Source organism: Rousettus aegyptiacus, unplaced genomic scaffold (genome assembly GCF_014176215.1).
Source record: "Rousettus aegyptiacus isolate mRouAeg1 unplaced genomic scaffold, mRouAeg1.p scaffold_m13_p_2, whole genome shotgun sequence".
In the NCBI taxonomy this organism is placed as follows: domain Eukaryota; kingdom Metazoa; phylum Chordata; class Mammalia; order Chiroptera; family Pteropodidae; genus Rousettus; species Rousettus aegyptiacus.
In genome coordinates this window covers 54,987,256-55,001,319 of record NW_023416295.1, presented here as the reverse complement: position 1 = coordinate 55,001,319, position 14,064 = coordinate 54,987,256, and the positions used below count along the sequence as shown (strand labels likewise).

Genomic DNA, 14,064 nt, shown 5'->3' with positions numbered 1-14,064 from the left:
GACAGTTGCTGGACTCAGATCCCATGACTAGCAAGCACCAAAGTCAAATCTGAGCTAGACAATATGGCTGTGAAGCCTGTGGTTACAACCATTATTCTAAACAACCTAAGTATCTGGGAGAGTGACTATACATGGCAAATGTTACGTTGGCAGTTTTCGTGAAATGGTATAGATGAATTAGACTATATGGAAGTGTTTGAATTAAATGTTTGAAACTAATCTCAATAGGCAGGTTAGTAGTATCATTTGGGCTTGGGTCATTTGGTAGGTTACATTAGAACATAATTTTTTCTAGAGCTCCAAAGTCAAAGGAGTACCAATTCTTTCTGAAAACCTTATGGTTTCTCTCTATTCTGTTATTAAGGATGGCAATTCTGTGACTTCCTGAAAAGGAAGTTGTATCATCTTCATTCTCTCGCTTCTGGTACTTCTAGTTACTCTTATCATCTTTTCCCTAAACTCATAATAAGTATTCATGTAAGCTTTATAACAAATTTCTTTTCTTTCATTTTCCATGTTTCCTATATTTTAAACACGACACAATCAAGAACAACTCAGGCCCTGCAGTACACATTTTCAAATGAGTATGATATTGTCCAATGAAAAGATTCACTGATTCCTCCGTTAAAGCAAAAGCAACAATAGGAGCTTATTTTCCACCATGCTTTTCACTTCTATCTGTCCCTACTGCCACTCTTTCCTCAGCACTCAGAGGAAAAACTGGGCCTGACCTGTACCTCAGATCCTTGTCCTCTTGATTCCTTAGGGACTTTTTTTTTTTCATCTCTGGTCCCTCAGCATCTTCAGTTTCTTTTCACTGCTTCCTTCTGCCCTGTCCTTAAGCATGCGCAGGGTATACCTGTATTAAGAAAATACTTGCCTGACTCTGCTGCTTCCTGGAGCCATCTCTTACTTCTCTTCCTGTATTTATTAGTAAACTTTCCAAACAAACGGTCCACATCAGTGGCTTTCATTTTCTCACCCTCCTTCTTTGAGCCTCTTGATCTATCCCTTACTGCTTACAGTATACTCATTTCTCCCTCCATGTTGTCTTTAATGTTTATTTTCTATACCATGTATTTTGCCAACTAATCAAACAATTTTGTTTCATTTAAATATTTAATCTTAAGAGTCTTGTCTTGACTATAAGTAACCTGAGAGATGAATTTATTTTATCTTTATCAAACAGCTGCTAGCACTGTACACTACAAATAGGAAATACACATAAATTAGTACTGGATGACTTGATTTCATATTTCGAATGCATTTTTTTATCATAATTAAAGAAACATTAAAAAATGTTCATTGAAAAAGTCTTTTGCCCAATTCTAAGATAATGCTTTTAATTCACCAAATAGCTGTCAGGCTATACTAGGTTGAAGAGTGTCCCACCAAAAAATCATGCCCAGCTGGAATCTTAGAATGGGATCTCATTTTGAAATAGGTCTTTGTAGATGTAGCTAGGTAAGAAGAGGTCATACTGAATGAGGACAGGCCCTTAAATCCTATGACTAGTGTCCTTAGAAGAAGGCCATGTGAAGACATGCTTTTGCTGACTTGAAGGATGGAGAGGACCATGTGGAGAGACAGAGGAAAGAAGCACATGTGAAGATGAAAGCAGAAATTGGAGCCGCACAGCTGCAAGCCAAGGAACACCAAGGATTGCCAGTAACCACCAGAAGCTAGGAAGAGGCAAGGAAGGATTTTTCCCTGGAGTCTTCAGAGGAAGCATGGCCCTGTCAACACCTTGATTTTGGACTTCTAGCCTCCACAGCTGTGAAAGAATAAATTTTTGTTGTTGTAAGCCATGCAGTTTGTGGTAATTTATTATGGCTGCCTTAGAAAACTAATACAAGCACACATTGTGTTCCGCAATGTTCTCAACACTAGATACAAGTGAGCAGAACGTGGAAAACTTCTGCCCTCAGAAAGCTTATATTCTAATGGGAAGAAGACAAGGAACAAACAGTAAGTAAATAATGCCACATGTTAGGTGGTAAGTGCCACAGAAAAATAAAGCAGGGAAGGGAAAAATGAGTGCCAGGCCTGGGGGAGGCTGCTGTGTTCAGTAGTATGGTGAGGGAAGGTCCCACAGATAAGATGGCATATTATCAGAGACCTGGAAGAGGTGAGAGGGTGAAAAGGAGAGAGCCCCAGACAGGAGGAACCAGCAGAAAGGGCAGCAAGTACAAAGCTTCTTAGCTAAGATGAGTGAGCAAAGAGGAGAGAGTAGGAGAGAAACTCGTAGAAGCAAGGTGGTGGGGCTGAGATCATAAGGCCTTGCCAGCCGTTGTGAAGACTCTAGAGTTTACTTTGAGAGAGATGGGAAGCTGTTGAATTGGTCTGAGCAGAGGAGGATGTGATCCGACTTATGTTTAAAAATGATTGCTGTGTTAGTTTTCTATTGCTGCATAACAAATAACCACAAATGCAGCAGCTTAATACGATGTAGACATATTAGCTCAGTAGTTGGAAATCTAGGTCGGCATGGCTGGATTTTCTGTTCAGAGTCACAAGACTGAAATCAAGGTATTGGCTAGGCTAGAGGCTCTGGAGGAAAAGCTGCTTTCTAGTTCATGCAGGTTGTTGGCAAGATTCAGTTTCACATGGTTGTAGGACTTAGGGCTCTGTTTCTTTGCTGGCTGCCTGCGGGGGGCTGTTCTCGCCTTCTACAGGCCGCCCACTTTCCTCACCATATGAGCCCCTCCATCTCCCAAGTTATCAGTAGCATGTCAAATACTTTTGGAGCTTCAAATCTCTGACTACCTCTCTTGTGAGCAGTCATGTAAATTCTGTTTTTTAAAGGACTTGTGTGATTAGGTCAGGCCCACCCAGGTACTCTCTGTTTCTTAAAGTAGACTGTGCCATAGAACATAACATAATCATCAGAATTAAATCCATCATATTCACAGTCTCAGAGATTAGGCAGAGATTAGTACATGGAGGGAAGGGAAGAAATTTGGGGAGCCATTTTAGAATTTTGCCTACCACAATCACCTTACCTTGTCTGTTGTGTTGAGAATACAGTACAGGGAAGTAAGAAGAGAACTAGAAAGATTTTTGCAATAATTCAGGTTAAAGATGATGGTGTCTTGGACCAGGCTGCTAGCAGTAAAGGTGGTGAGCTATGGTAGAATTTCGATAGAACATGGAGATAGACATGAGAGGACTTGCCGGCCAATTGGATGTTTGGTAAGAGGAGACGCAGGAGAGAGTCCACCAGGAAAGTGGGTGAGTGAGTAGGTGGGGAATATGGGGAAATTGCCAGGCCACTTGATGTTGGTTTTGAATTTTCTTTTCAGTATAATTAAATCATTTTAATTTTAATAAAATCCTTACAATGCAGATTAATTCCCACTCCCCCCCCCTCCACCCAACTCCTGAAATTTTACAACAAAGATTTAAATTATCAGTTAGATTATTTTTGTCCATGTCAGATTAAACATATGATAGCTTCTAGATGTTGTGAGTTTATTTCATTTGTTTCTGTTTGTTTACTTATTTTGTTTGATGGCCATTAATTATTTCAAATCCTACATTCTTGGGTCAACTTTTGCAGATCTAGTTTTTACCATATGTTTTTAAACTTTGTTCATTTTATTTAATGTTGACTGTTTCTGCCACATTTTCTCATCATACATTGGATAAAAATATGACAGTTTATATATGCTTTTTATGAGAAAATTGTGAGTAATTTCTCTCAAATGTTTCTGACCCACTCTATCATCTCATATTTGTATTTTAAAAGTTGTAAAATCAGTTCTTCCCTTTTCTTCATCACTTTGGATGCCAAGAGAAAATAAGTGTTGGGCTCCAAATGCTCTCAGGATCAAAAAGGCAATATCAAAACACATTGCTTTGCAATAAACTCAGGTGATTAGGAAAGAAAGTGAGAAAAGGGGAAGAAGAGGGTTAGATTATCAGATTCTTTGGAGATAGGAGGTGGCTTGATATCTATTTTCTTTTGTTAGCAAACAAAATCTTTCCAATGTACTCAAAAGAAAGCAATAATAAAATATATCATATGCCTACATAGACTTTCCCCTCGTTTCTTTCTTTTAGAATTTCCAATTCAACTTAGGTAATTTACCTTCCTCTTCCACCCTCCTCTTAGGTTCCTCCTTGTCCCAGAAAGTTGGATCAAGATTCATCTAGTCCAAGCTTGGTGATTCATTCTCCTTGCCAGTGATCAGTTTAGAAGTGGACAAATGCCACAAATCTGACCAATGAGACATGAGAAAAAGTCAGCTTTGGGCTGAAGGACTTTAGGAATGATTTTCCTTCCTGATAGAACAGTTTATAGATGAGGAACAGGATCTTCTTCTGCCTTGTGAAATAGCTGTGTGAGTAAATGATGTGTTGCTGTAGCAGCTATGCTCGACCCTGAGAGGACAAGCCAACAACAGTCCAAAAATGGCAGAGCTGAAAGACAGAAAGAACCCGGGTCTTTGAGAATGTTGTTGGACCACTGTGTTAATTGCCTTACTTCTGCAAGTCCAATTATATAAAATGCTAATAATAACACACCAAAAACCCTCCATAGTTTAAACAACTTTTGGCCAGGTTTTCTGTTACTTGCAGCCAAGAACATTCTGATATAATCCTTCTACAGAATCAGGGAGGTGTGAATTATAGGTGAACTGTACATCTGGAAGCCAGTCTGATGGTTCCACAATTACAAGGCATGTATTCAGGCCCATCAATTATTAAACCTTTATGCCTGATTGGTTTCTATTCAGACATCTCTAGACAGCATTTATCATTTGCTCCTTAGTGGTTTCCTAGCACTTTGATAGTTTACCAGAAATACATATACCATATATTTTTTTTATCATAGTTAATGTTTGTTTCCCTTAATAATGTGAATTATTTGAGGACAAGGGCCATATCTATCATTTTCACATCTCTAGTGACCACAGAAGTACTTGGCACATAGAAAATGCTTAATAAATGTTTGCTGACTTGGAGAATTACCTTATGTTGACATGTGTGTGCTGGGTGCATGAGGCAGAAGGCCCCCCTCAGCCCTACTGAGGAAAGCAGAAGCAGATTCAGTAGGGCAAGGGAGTTAGGTTGGAAGGCCCACACTATAGATTAGCTCTTGTGGGAAGATATAGTCATGAGGGCAAGAGAAAATTCTTCACTTTGACTATCCAGCAAGTTCTTCAAGGAGTCATCCTCGTCTCTGCTCTTCTTCATTCTTCATATTCCCTTACATTATTTAACTCCAAAACACATCCTACCTTTTCTTCTTTTCTTTCTTTTTTTTTTATATCTTGAATGCTACCACTCTCTCCAATCTGCCATCTTCTCTCACCTGAACAAACTACTCCTCACCCCACCACCACCATTATCTACACAGGAGTCAGAGACATACTATAGAAAAGGAAATAAGATCATGCCATACTCGAGCTTAAAAGAAAGAGAAACCCTTTCTGTGTCTCTCGGTCCTCTCTATCATAATATTTTAGTCTTAGTATATATTACTGTCTGACATTATTTCTGTGTTTGCCTCTTACCTACATGCACCATGAATTATAAAGATCCATGATAGCAGGCTCCTCATTTCCACTGTTTAGGGTCAGATTCTTGTACCTGTAAGTAATACTGAAGAGTTAAATGATATAGCATTTGGCTACTGTAGGGCCTTAGCACTGAAGAAGTTTTAAATGGAATGAAAGAATAAAAAAATAAAGGAATTAAGAGTAACGAATAAAGTAAAATAATAGGGAAACAGGAGCCATGAAATTCATGGACCTGAATTTGAGTGGGTGGGGCTTTAAAACAACTGAGGAAGACAAGAAGAGGTCTGAATCCCACAAAGATGGTGTTATGACGATAGTCAGTTTTAGGGGATCCAGTGTGAAGTCAGAGAAGAAATGTATGGTAGTATTCATCTGATACTGACTTCCTCTTTCTTTATTATATATCCTGAATGACAATGGCCCTCAGTGTGCCAGGAATAAAGTCCCTGTTAGCTTTGGCATTGGCTTAAATTATCTCTGCTTCCTGGGCCTTAGATACTGAGTTATGTGACCTAAGCTCATGGCTCTACATACTTCTTCAGTGAACTAAATAATCCAAAAGCAAAAACAAAACAAAAAAAAAGTGCACAGTGCACATTAATAAAGCAAATGGTTTATCATTAAGTTTTAAAAAACTTCTTAGGCAGTTATAGTTTCAAAGTACAATATAAAACTGAAAACACAATACTTGAAAAGAATAAAACAGCTAAGAAATTCTAACTTTGTGGTTTTAGCTGACTCTTAGATTGAGAAACACACCTTTTGGACATCATAATGGAGCTGTGAAGACTAAAGGTAAAAATATTTACAAAGTACTGATTTACAACAATTAAATTGTTAGCATCAAGCCATAGGGCAATGATTAATCATTAACTTAGAAATAATTCTCACCAAAGCAGTTCTTTAAACAGTTACTTATGGGAATCTGCAGACTCAAGGAAGGCTAGAGGTCAAGACTTGGATTCCTAGGTTCTAGTATTTACTCACAAAACCCTAAACTTCTATGCTGCTGTTTCTTCAGTGTAAAAAGTGAAGATACTAATATCTCTCTCTGATATGCACTGTTCCATGAAGATCAAATGATATAACGTGCATTAGAAAGAAAACAAGTGTAATTCAGCACAAACTAAATCTGGACCTACCGCTACTACTAAAAATACTAAATACTAAATAAGACTAGCAAAAGTGTGGGATGTCAGTCCTTGGCTGGAAAGTGTTGCCTCTCTCCAGCTTGATACAGGAAAAGAGGCAGCAGGAGCAGCAAGTGCTTTTCCTCAGAATACGTAGCACCCAGGGATTAGCAATCATGAAATTATAATATAGAAATATAAATGGGAAGTAGTAACACTTATGCTAATATGACTTCATTATTAATTTTATACTTGATTACAAGCTAACAGAATAATGTGGTTTTAAGAGCACCAGCTCTAGAGTTACATTGCCTAATCCCAGCTCTGTAAAATTTCAAGCACGTTCCTTAAATTTTTTGGTAACTGGCTTCTGAGATGGTTCCCAATGATCTCCACCACTAGTATTCATGCCCTTGTGTAATGCCCTCTCATACTGTGCCAGGGTTGCTTTGTGTGACCAACAGACTACAACAGAAGTAATGGCTGTGTTCCATCAGTCATACTTCTGAGGCTAGGTCATAAAAGGCACTGCAGCTTCCTACTTGGTTGCTCTTTTGAATTCTTCATTCTAAGGAAAGCCACCTGCTTGGCACCCTGTGGAGAAACCGAGATGGTGAGGAACCGAGGACTCTAGCTAACAGCCATGGGAGAGAGCTTAGAAGTGGATCCTCCAGCTCCAATCAAGCTTTGTCATGACACCTTGACTGCAGTCTTATGAGAGACCTTGAACCAAAGCCAGCCAGCTCAGCCACTGCCAAATTCCTGACCCATAGAAACTGTGACATAAAAAAATGCTTGTTGTTTAAGTTTTGGGATAATTCATTGTGCAGTAATAAATAACTAAAACATCCTCTGTAAATCTTCTGTAAAAATGAGATGATAATGGTATCTTTCTCAAAGGGTTGTTATAAGGGCCAAATGAGAAGAATATTGAGAGTCCTCAGCCCTACACTGGCACAGATTGGATACATGGTGGCTGTTATTACAAAGCTTTTCTTCCACGAGCAAAGTGGTCCTACATGCATTTATAGTCATAGTCCCCACAGTCCTCAGCACTGCATTGTTATAAAATTCAAGCATACAAATCCAGCTCTACATTGTCCCTTTACTTCATCTTTCTCTAACCATCAGTTGGGCAAAGTCTTCCCTTTTTCTCTCTGATTCCTTTTTGGATGGGAGGCAAAATGTCTAAGAGAGAAAATTCTAAGGCACATGCTATGGCTAGGGAACCAAAAGGCAAAATAGCTGGCCTGAAAAAGACCAACCCACTGACCTCATGAGCCCTTGACAAAGGTTGACAATAGTTAACTGAGCTAGCTGGAGTCAATTCGAGCTTTTACAGAGCTCACTGTTTAGACATTGTCCTCTGAAATATACAAAGCTTTCATTCAGTCTCATTTCTGTGCTTTTAAACCTGGAATAGATCCTGAACTTCCTCAGGCAAACTTCATAGATATTATCTTTTCTTTCTCTGATTATTCCTGTCTCCTTCACATTTGGGTTTTCTTTTATTACTTTACTGATGGATGGGTAAGCAGTCAAATTTCCTATGCACTGAAAGAAGGTATTGAGGAAATTTACTGCTAAAGGAACAAAAAGTAAAAGGAACAAAAGAACAGATAAGTTTCTGTCCTATAATAAAACTCAACAATAAAACTGTTTGACAAATAACAAAATGCGATAAAATTATTTGATAAATATTTTAAAAACTCAGACTGTAATATAATGTAAAGAGGAAAATAAAGGGATCATAAATGCTGAATGAGAAGGTTTTATTGCCACTAAGCCATGAGGATTTCTAGAATTCTGTGATGAGTAAAGTATTTTTATATATTTTATGCTGATTCTATAGGAAACAGAATGTTTAAATATATAATATCTTTTTAATAGTATATTTGAAGAATTTAAAGCAAAATACAATTCTTATATATACAGAAAGAAGTGAATTTTTAATTTTGTTTGGTGAAATAATTCCTGACCTCAAGGAGTGTTTATTCTACAAAAAAAAAAAAAAAAAGACACTAGTATCAAGCAGTCATCTCTCTCTCTCTTTCTCCCCCCTCCCCCACTCCACTCTCTCACTTTCTGAATTTGCCTAGTTCTGCCGAAGTCATTGTTTCATATGGGAACACTTAACCTTCCCTTAAATCGAACTCTCAGGAGATAGACTTGGGTTTGTTCATTTCTTCATCTCTACTTTTGGCTGTTTATTTCTTTGATTTCCACATAGTCTAAGACTTTGTTGTTGTTGTTATTTTTCCTATCAAATCTTCCTTCCTTTTCTCTTTTTTTTCCTTCCTTCCCATTAATATATACTCTCTCCCACCTCCCTTCCTCTCTTCCTTTAGGTATTTGTTTGACTTTAAACCTAGATTAACAATACGAACAACATTTCTTGGGTAATAACTCTGGATTCTTTGTAAGAATGCTGTCCCTTAAAGTGGCACAGCCCAGAAATAGTATGGCTAATCTAGCAAAAATGCTGTATTCCTGAGCTTTCAACTCTGTCCCGTATGAGAAGGCAGGAGTTGAAAAAAGATTTCACTTTTCTCCTCAAATATACGGACTGTACATGCAAATTAAGACATATGAGGAGACAAATAACTTGTGTGGTAGTAAAACACGTAATTAAACCATATCTCCACTCAGTTGCCCAAGAGATATCCTTCGCTACGCTCCTCTTACTTCCTATGTCTCTCCAACGACCAAAGTCTAATCATTCACATTTCTGAATAGCTCTACAACTTCTCCTGGGACACTCCCCTTGCTTCCCCTCCAGGCTTGTCCCGCTTCAATCTACCTTCCTACTGTCATACCCAACAGTTCAGGCACACCCAGAATTCTCCAGCAGTTCTCCATAGCCTGCCTGTTAAAATCGAACTCTTTTTCCTGCCGCCCACCCTCTTCTCTTGCTACGAGCCCTTTTATAGTTGAGATTAGAGGATCTAATCTCTTGTCTCTGTGTTGACACATAAGGCATTCACTTTTTTCTGGAAAATCTTATCTCCAGAGACTGTTGTTAACCATTCAACCCCCACTCTCCCCGGCCCCCCACCCCTGCCCCCACAAAAGAAACCTCTTGTGAGAGTTCTTCCTGTGCTTTCCCAGAAGTAACACTTCTAACCCCAGGGAAGTTTGCTCAGGTCTCTATATCACTGACTCATAATTATAGTTAGGTGGAGACACGTGAATCTCAAGGGAAGTCCCCATCAAGGGGATATTCTTGAAGTATTTGTTCAAATTTCATTTGAAGAAGAGACTAAGTACTCTTTAAGGGAAATGACAGCCCATCCCCAGGTTTCACGGGTTACCCAACAACACAAAACCCTTCTAGTTAACGTGACCAAATCCCATGGAAGGAAGTTACCTGACCCAAGCCCGTAAGCCATTTCACCGTGCATCACAAGAAGCTTATCAAAATATAGCGTTCCTTCCAACACTCCCCAAGGAAAGTTCTGATAATTACAGTTTTACCCATCCTTCCAGTAATGTTATGGGGCCTCAGTGATGGTTTGGAGAAAATGCAGGCTCTTCTGGTTACTTTTATTTATTTATTTTTTATTATTTAATTTTTATTTTAAGTAATTCATTTTTTATGGTGACATTGGTTAATGAAATCCAGTAAGTTTCAACTGTACACTTTAACAGTAAGGCATATTTATATATATTTACACTGTGTGTTCACTTCCCATTGTTCTGGTTACTTTGATTTGTTTGCATATCCATTTCCCGCTAGACTAAACTTGAGGTCAGAGATCTTTATATTTATAAAATTTGACCTTTGTCTTTGCAGCAACTAGCACAATGCCTGGAACATGATGTAAGCCATGAGAATATTTATTGATTGTATGGATGACCCATGCTTTGGCTTTCCATATAGTTGCTTATATAAACAGAGTATCACTTTATTAAAATAATTGTATTTTAACAGTTCACAACAAAGGGTCAAATATAAGTAGAGTGATGTCTGTCTGCCACTTAACGGTTGAAAATGGTGACAACCATTGCTTTAAATAACTAAAAGTCAGTATCAATAGCTCAACACATTCAGTTATTTAATCTCTGGCACCTTTACCCTGGCCCTGAAATTACCAGCAAACATGGTATTTTATAGCTGTGTAAACTACTTCTGAACTGTTGTCTTGAAATCTGGATAAGATGCCCTTATGTATAAGCACTGTTTGCACATTTCCTGGTTTTACTATACCATCCAGAGAGGATGCTTCAGTTAGCTGTCCAGAATGTGTAATACTGAAATGAAAGTCATATATTTAAAAGGAAAGTTGGGCCAGAGGAAACCCAAACTAGTTATTCTTACTTGCTTGCCTCCAATAGTGTGTATTCCATTATATGAATGTTTTATATTAAGAGCTACAGCTAAACTAGAACAGTTAGCCAAGCTAAAAGAAATGCAGGTGGCTTTAAAGGAAAGGATACGCCAAACATCACTGATTCTACCCCCCTATGAACATCATCATGTAGTACACCAATTTTATGATTTAACTTGGGGTCATATAGTTATTTTCCTGTATCCAGACTCTTCTATTGATTGCTTTCTATGATTCCAAAAGGAAAACTACCTGAGTGCCCTGTGAACTGTCATTTCTCACAATTGCACTTCGGAGTTTACTTCCTTATTCTTTTCGTCTCCTTATGATATCATTACTGCTGTCTGGGATCTTTAAACACTGCCTCTTTTTGAAAACCACAAACAGAAAAGTTTTAAAAATTTTAATTTAAATATAAAGTGTGTTAAATTTAGATTTAATTTTTAAAAAAATCCTAAGACTTCTCCCTAATTTCAGGAAGTATATATTTGTTATACATAAAATGTGGCGGCTTCAAGGTTCTCTAGCCTAAACACTGGAGACCCTGCGAAGTGAATCTTAGAAACAGCGGCAGCTCCAGGGAAGCCTCAGCTAAAACCTGGTGCACTGGTCCCAGCTCCCAGCAAAATCCCTCATTCTCAACGTGGTAAAACAGAACCAGATTCTGATCTCCAACTGTCTTATCTTTTTCAAATGTTTCAAACTTACTGCCTTTGTTCAGCAGAACGACTGGCACGGTGATGATGGTGACGAGCACAGCAGTCCCCAGCAATCCCAGGAGCACCTTCCACAGTGCCTACAAAGCCGGTCAGATCATGTTCAGTTAGAGCGAGCCCTTTGGCCTCAGTGTGGGTAAGAGGGTCGGGGCCTGGGCTGCACCTGAAGCAGAGGGATTTGCCAATAGGCGTGCACTGGAAGAGGGGCACGGTGGGCTGGGAGGGGTAAGAGTGAGCCTGTCGGAGGTTGCGAGAGCAGCTGCCCTTGAACTTGTGGCCTCCGAACACATTACCGTTTGCTTCTTTCTCTACGCCTGCACGTCAGAAGACAAGTGAGGGTTCGGCTTGCGATTTTTGGTGTCTCTCTGGATCTCTCCAAGGATCAGAGCCTGGGTTCAGAAACTCCGCAAGACCAAGAGCGAGACAAAAGCTCTGGGACGTCCCTTCACCTGTCAGAAGGTGGCCCTGGAGCTTCTGCCTAATAAGAGCCCCTGAACCAGTTCTGTGGACAATTTGGAGGGAGTTTGGTGAACTGACACCTACAACTTAACCCGGGGGCTGGGGAAGCGGGAGGCGCGCTATTAACTCACCGTCATCGTCGGCGTCTGCTCGGAACTGAGCGTCCAGACCGGGAGGGCAGACAGAAGTCAGGCGAGCCGCCGAGACTCGAGTCCAGCTCCGCGGCTCCGGGCCGCGGAGTCACTCGGCTCTCCCAAGTTTCAGCCCCGAGTTAAACATTAGCGAGCGCCCAGCCGGCTCGGTATAAAGGGCCACAGTGCAGGCTGCAGGAGAAGGCGCGCAGGCTTCTGACACTGGCATCCCGGCCGGGGGGCGTCCGAGAGGCACCTCCCCCGGGCTGTACAGGGCGCGGGGTGGCAGCTGCGGCGCGCAGGGTGCGGAGCCCCGGGGAGGCGCGGGAGCTGTTGTGAAAGCCTGAGCTGGGGTGAGCAGGTCCCTGGCATCCGAAGCCGAGAGCCAAGGCCGCCCACGCCGGAACCGTGGTCAGCCTCAGCTGAAAGGAGCCTTGGAACTCAGCTTCTGCAGCCTCACGTGGACAGGCAAGGGAACTGAGCTCAGAGAGGGCACGGGACTCTGCAAACTCACACAGCTCACTACTGGCACCAGGAACTAAAACTTCTGGAAGGCAAAGAGAGATGGAAACGGTGATTGTTCATACTTAGAGGATCAGTGTCTGGATTCACCGCCTCCCCCAACCCCCTCCTTATTTTCCCCCTTGTCTAGCAGACACCTCCTCTTCAAGATGCCAAAAATAATACTAACACCTATGTGTGACTTACTTTTTCCCAGGCATTGCTCTAAGTTTTGCTGTTTTTATTTTACAGGGAGAAGCTTAGGCACAGAGAGGTTAAGTCACTTGGCCACTTCACATGGCTAGGAGTCATGAGCTTGAATTCTGAGTTTGTGTTATTAACCGCTGCTCCACATGGCCTCTTATCTTTCAGTCTTGCAAAGAAGATTTGGAGAAGAGAAATAGGTCAGGGGTGGCTTTTCCTTCCCCTCTTCTAGACAGATGAGGTCTGTGCACTTGGTGCTTTCAATATAAAATACACAGGTAACAGGTACCTATCTGCCTCTAGGGCCTATCTATGATTACTTCCTTTCTAGAGGTACTTCTATACTCTAAAAGGCCTCTTCAGTTTGTTCACTGCAGCTGAAAAGCAAAGCCTCTCTGTCTATAGTTAGAGGCAACAATTGAAAATGCAAAGCCCTATTTAGCATTAAAATGATTATGAATTAATTCAAATTTTCATTCTTTATCTCCACTCCAGAGTTCGCTTCTGCACTCAGGGATCTTTTCTCCTCTTGACTACTAATTGCTTTTGATATGTACATATCCTCACTCACACCCACCTCTAGAAGCTCAAAGTGAACTCTTCATCTCCTCCATGACCCTTGCCCTACCCTTCTCTGATGGCCACCATCTTCATTAAAACACAAACACTGAAAACTTCAGTGATCTCAAGTTTTCTTCATTGTACTGCTACATTCACTTAGCTACCAATTACTCATCAATTCTTCCTTTACAAGTATCTCTCAAATCCATCCCCTCCTCCTTCCAACTGTTTGCAAAAGTGAGTCAGTGGTGTTACTGGAGACTGTGAGCTAAGGCTGTGAAGAAAGGCCATCCAACAAGGACTACAGGGAATGGTGCCGTTTTGGGGGCTTAGTGTTGGCCTCTGCTATCACAAGTTTGTACACTCATCAATGAAGGAGGGAAGCTACAAGTCACATCAGCCTTTGGGGGAGATATTCATACACCTGAGCCTATGCTTAACCTCCATGCCTACACCATGGCACTTTCTATCCAGCAATTTCTGGGGAGACTAGAAGGAGGTTGGCTGAC

General features: G+C 40.5%; 1 protein-coding gene across 2 annotated transcripts in view; it reads right to left on the bottom strand.

Annotated features, from left to right (window-relative positions):
• DPP4 (dipeptidyl peptidase 4) overlaps window positions 1-12,744 on the bottom strand; it is a 73,759-nt gene extending 61,015 nt beyond the window's left edge. The window contains exons 1-2 of one of the 2 annotated variants that reach the window (XM_016146440.2): window positions 12,290-12,744; window positions 11,692-11,779 (exon numbers count right to left, since the gene is read on the bottom strand). In XM_016146440.2, coding sequence (XP_016001926.2) covers window positions 11,692-11,779; window positions 12,290-12,295 — 94 coding nt within the window. In that variant the 5' untranslated portion in view covers window positions 12,296-12,744. The remainder of the gene's footprint in view (window positions 1-11,691; window positions 11,780-12,289) is intronic. The other variant, XM_016146439.2, reaches the window with a different exon arrangement.
• Between the last annotated feature and the right edge of the window lie 1,320 nt (window positions 12,745-14,064).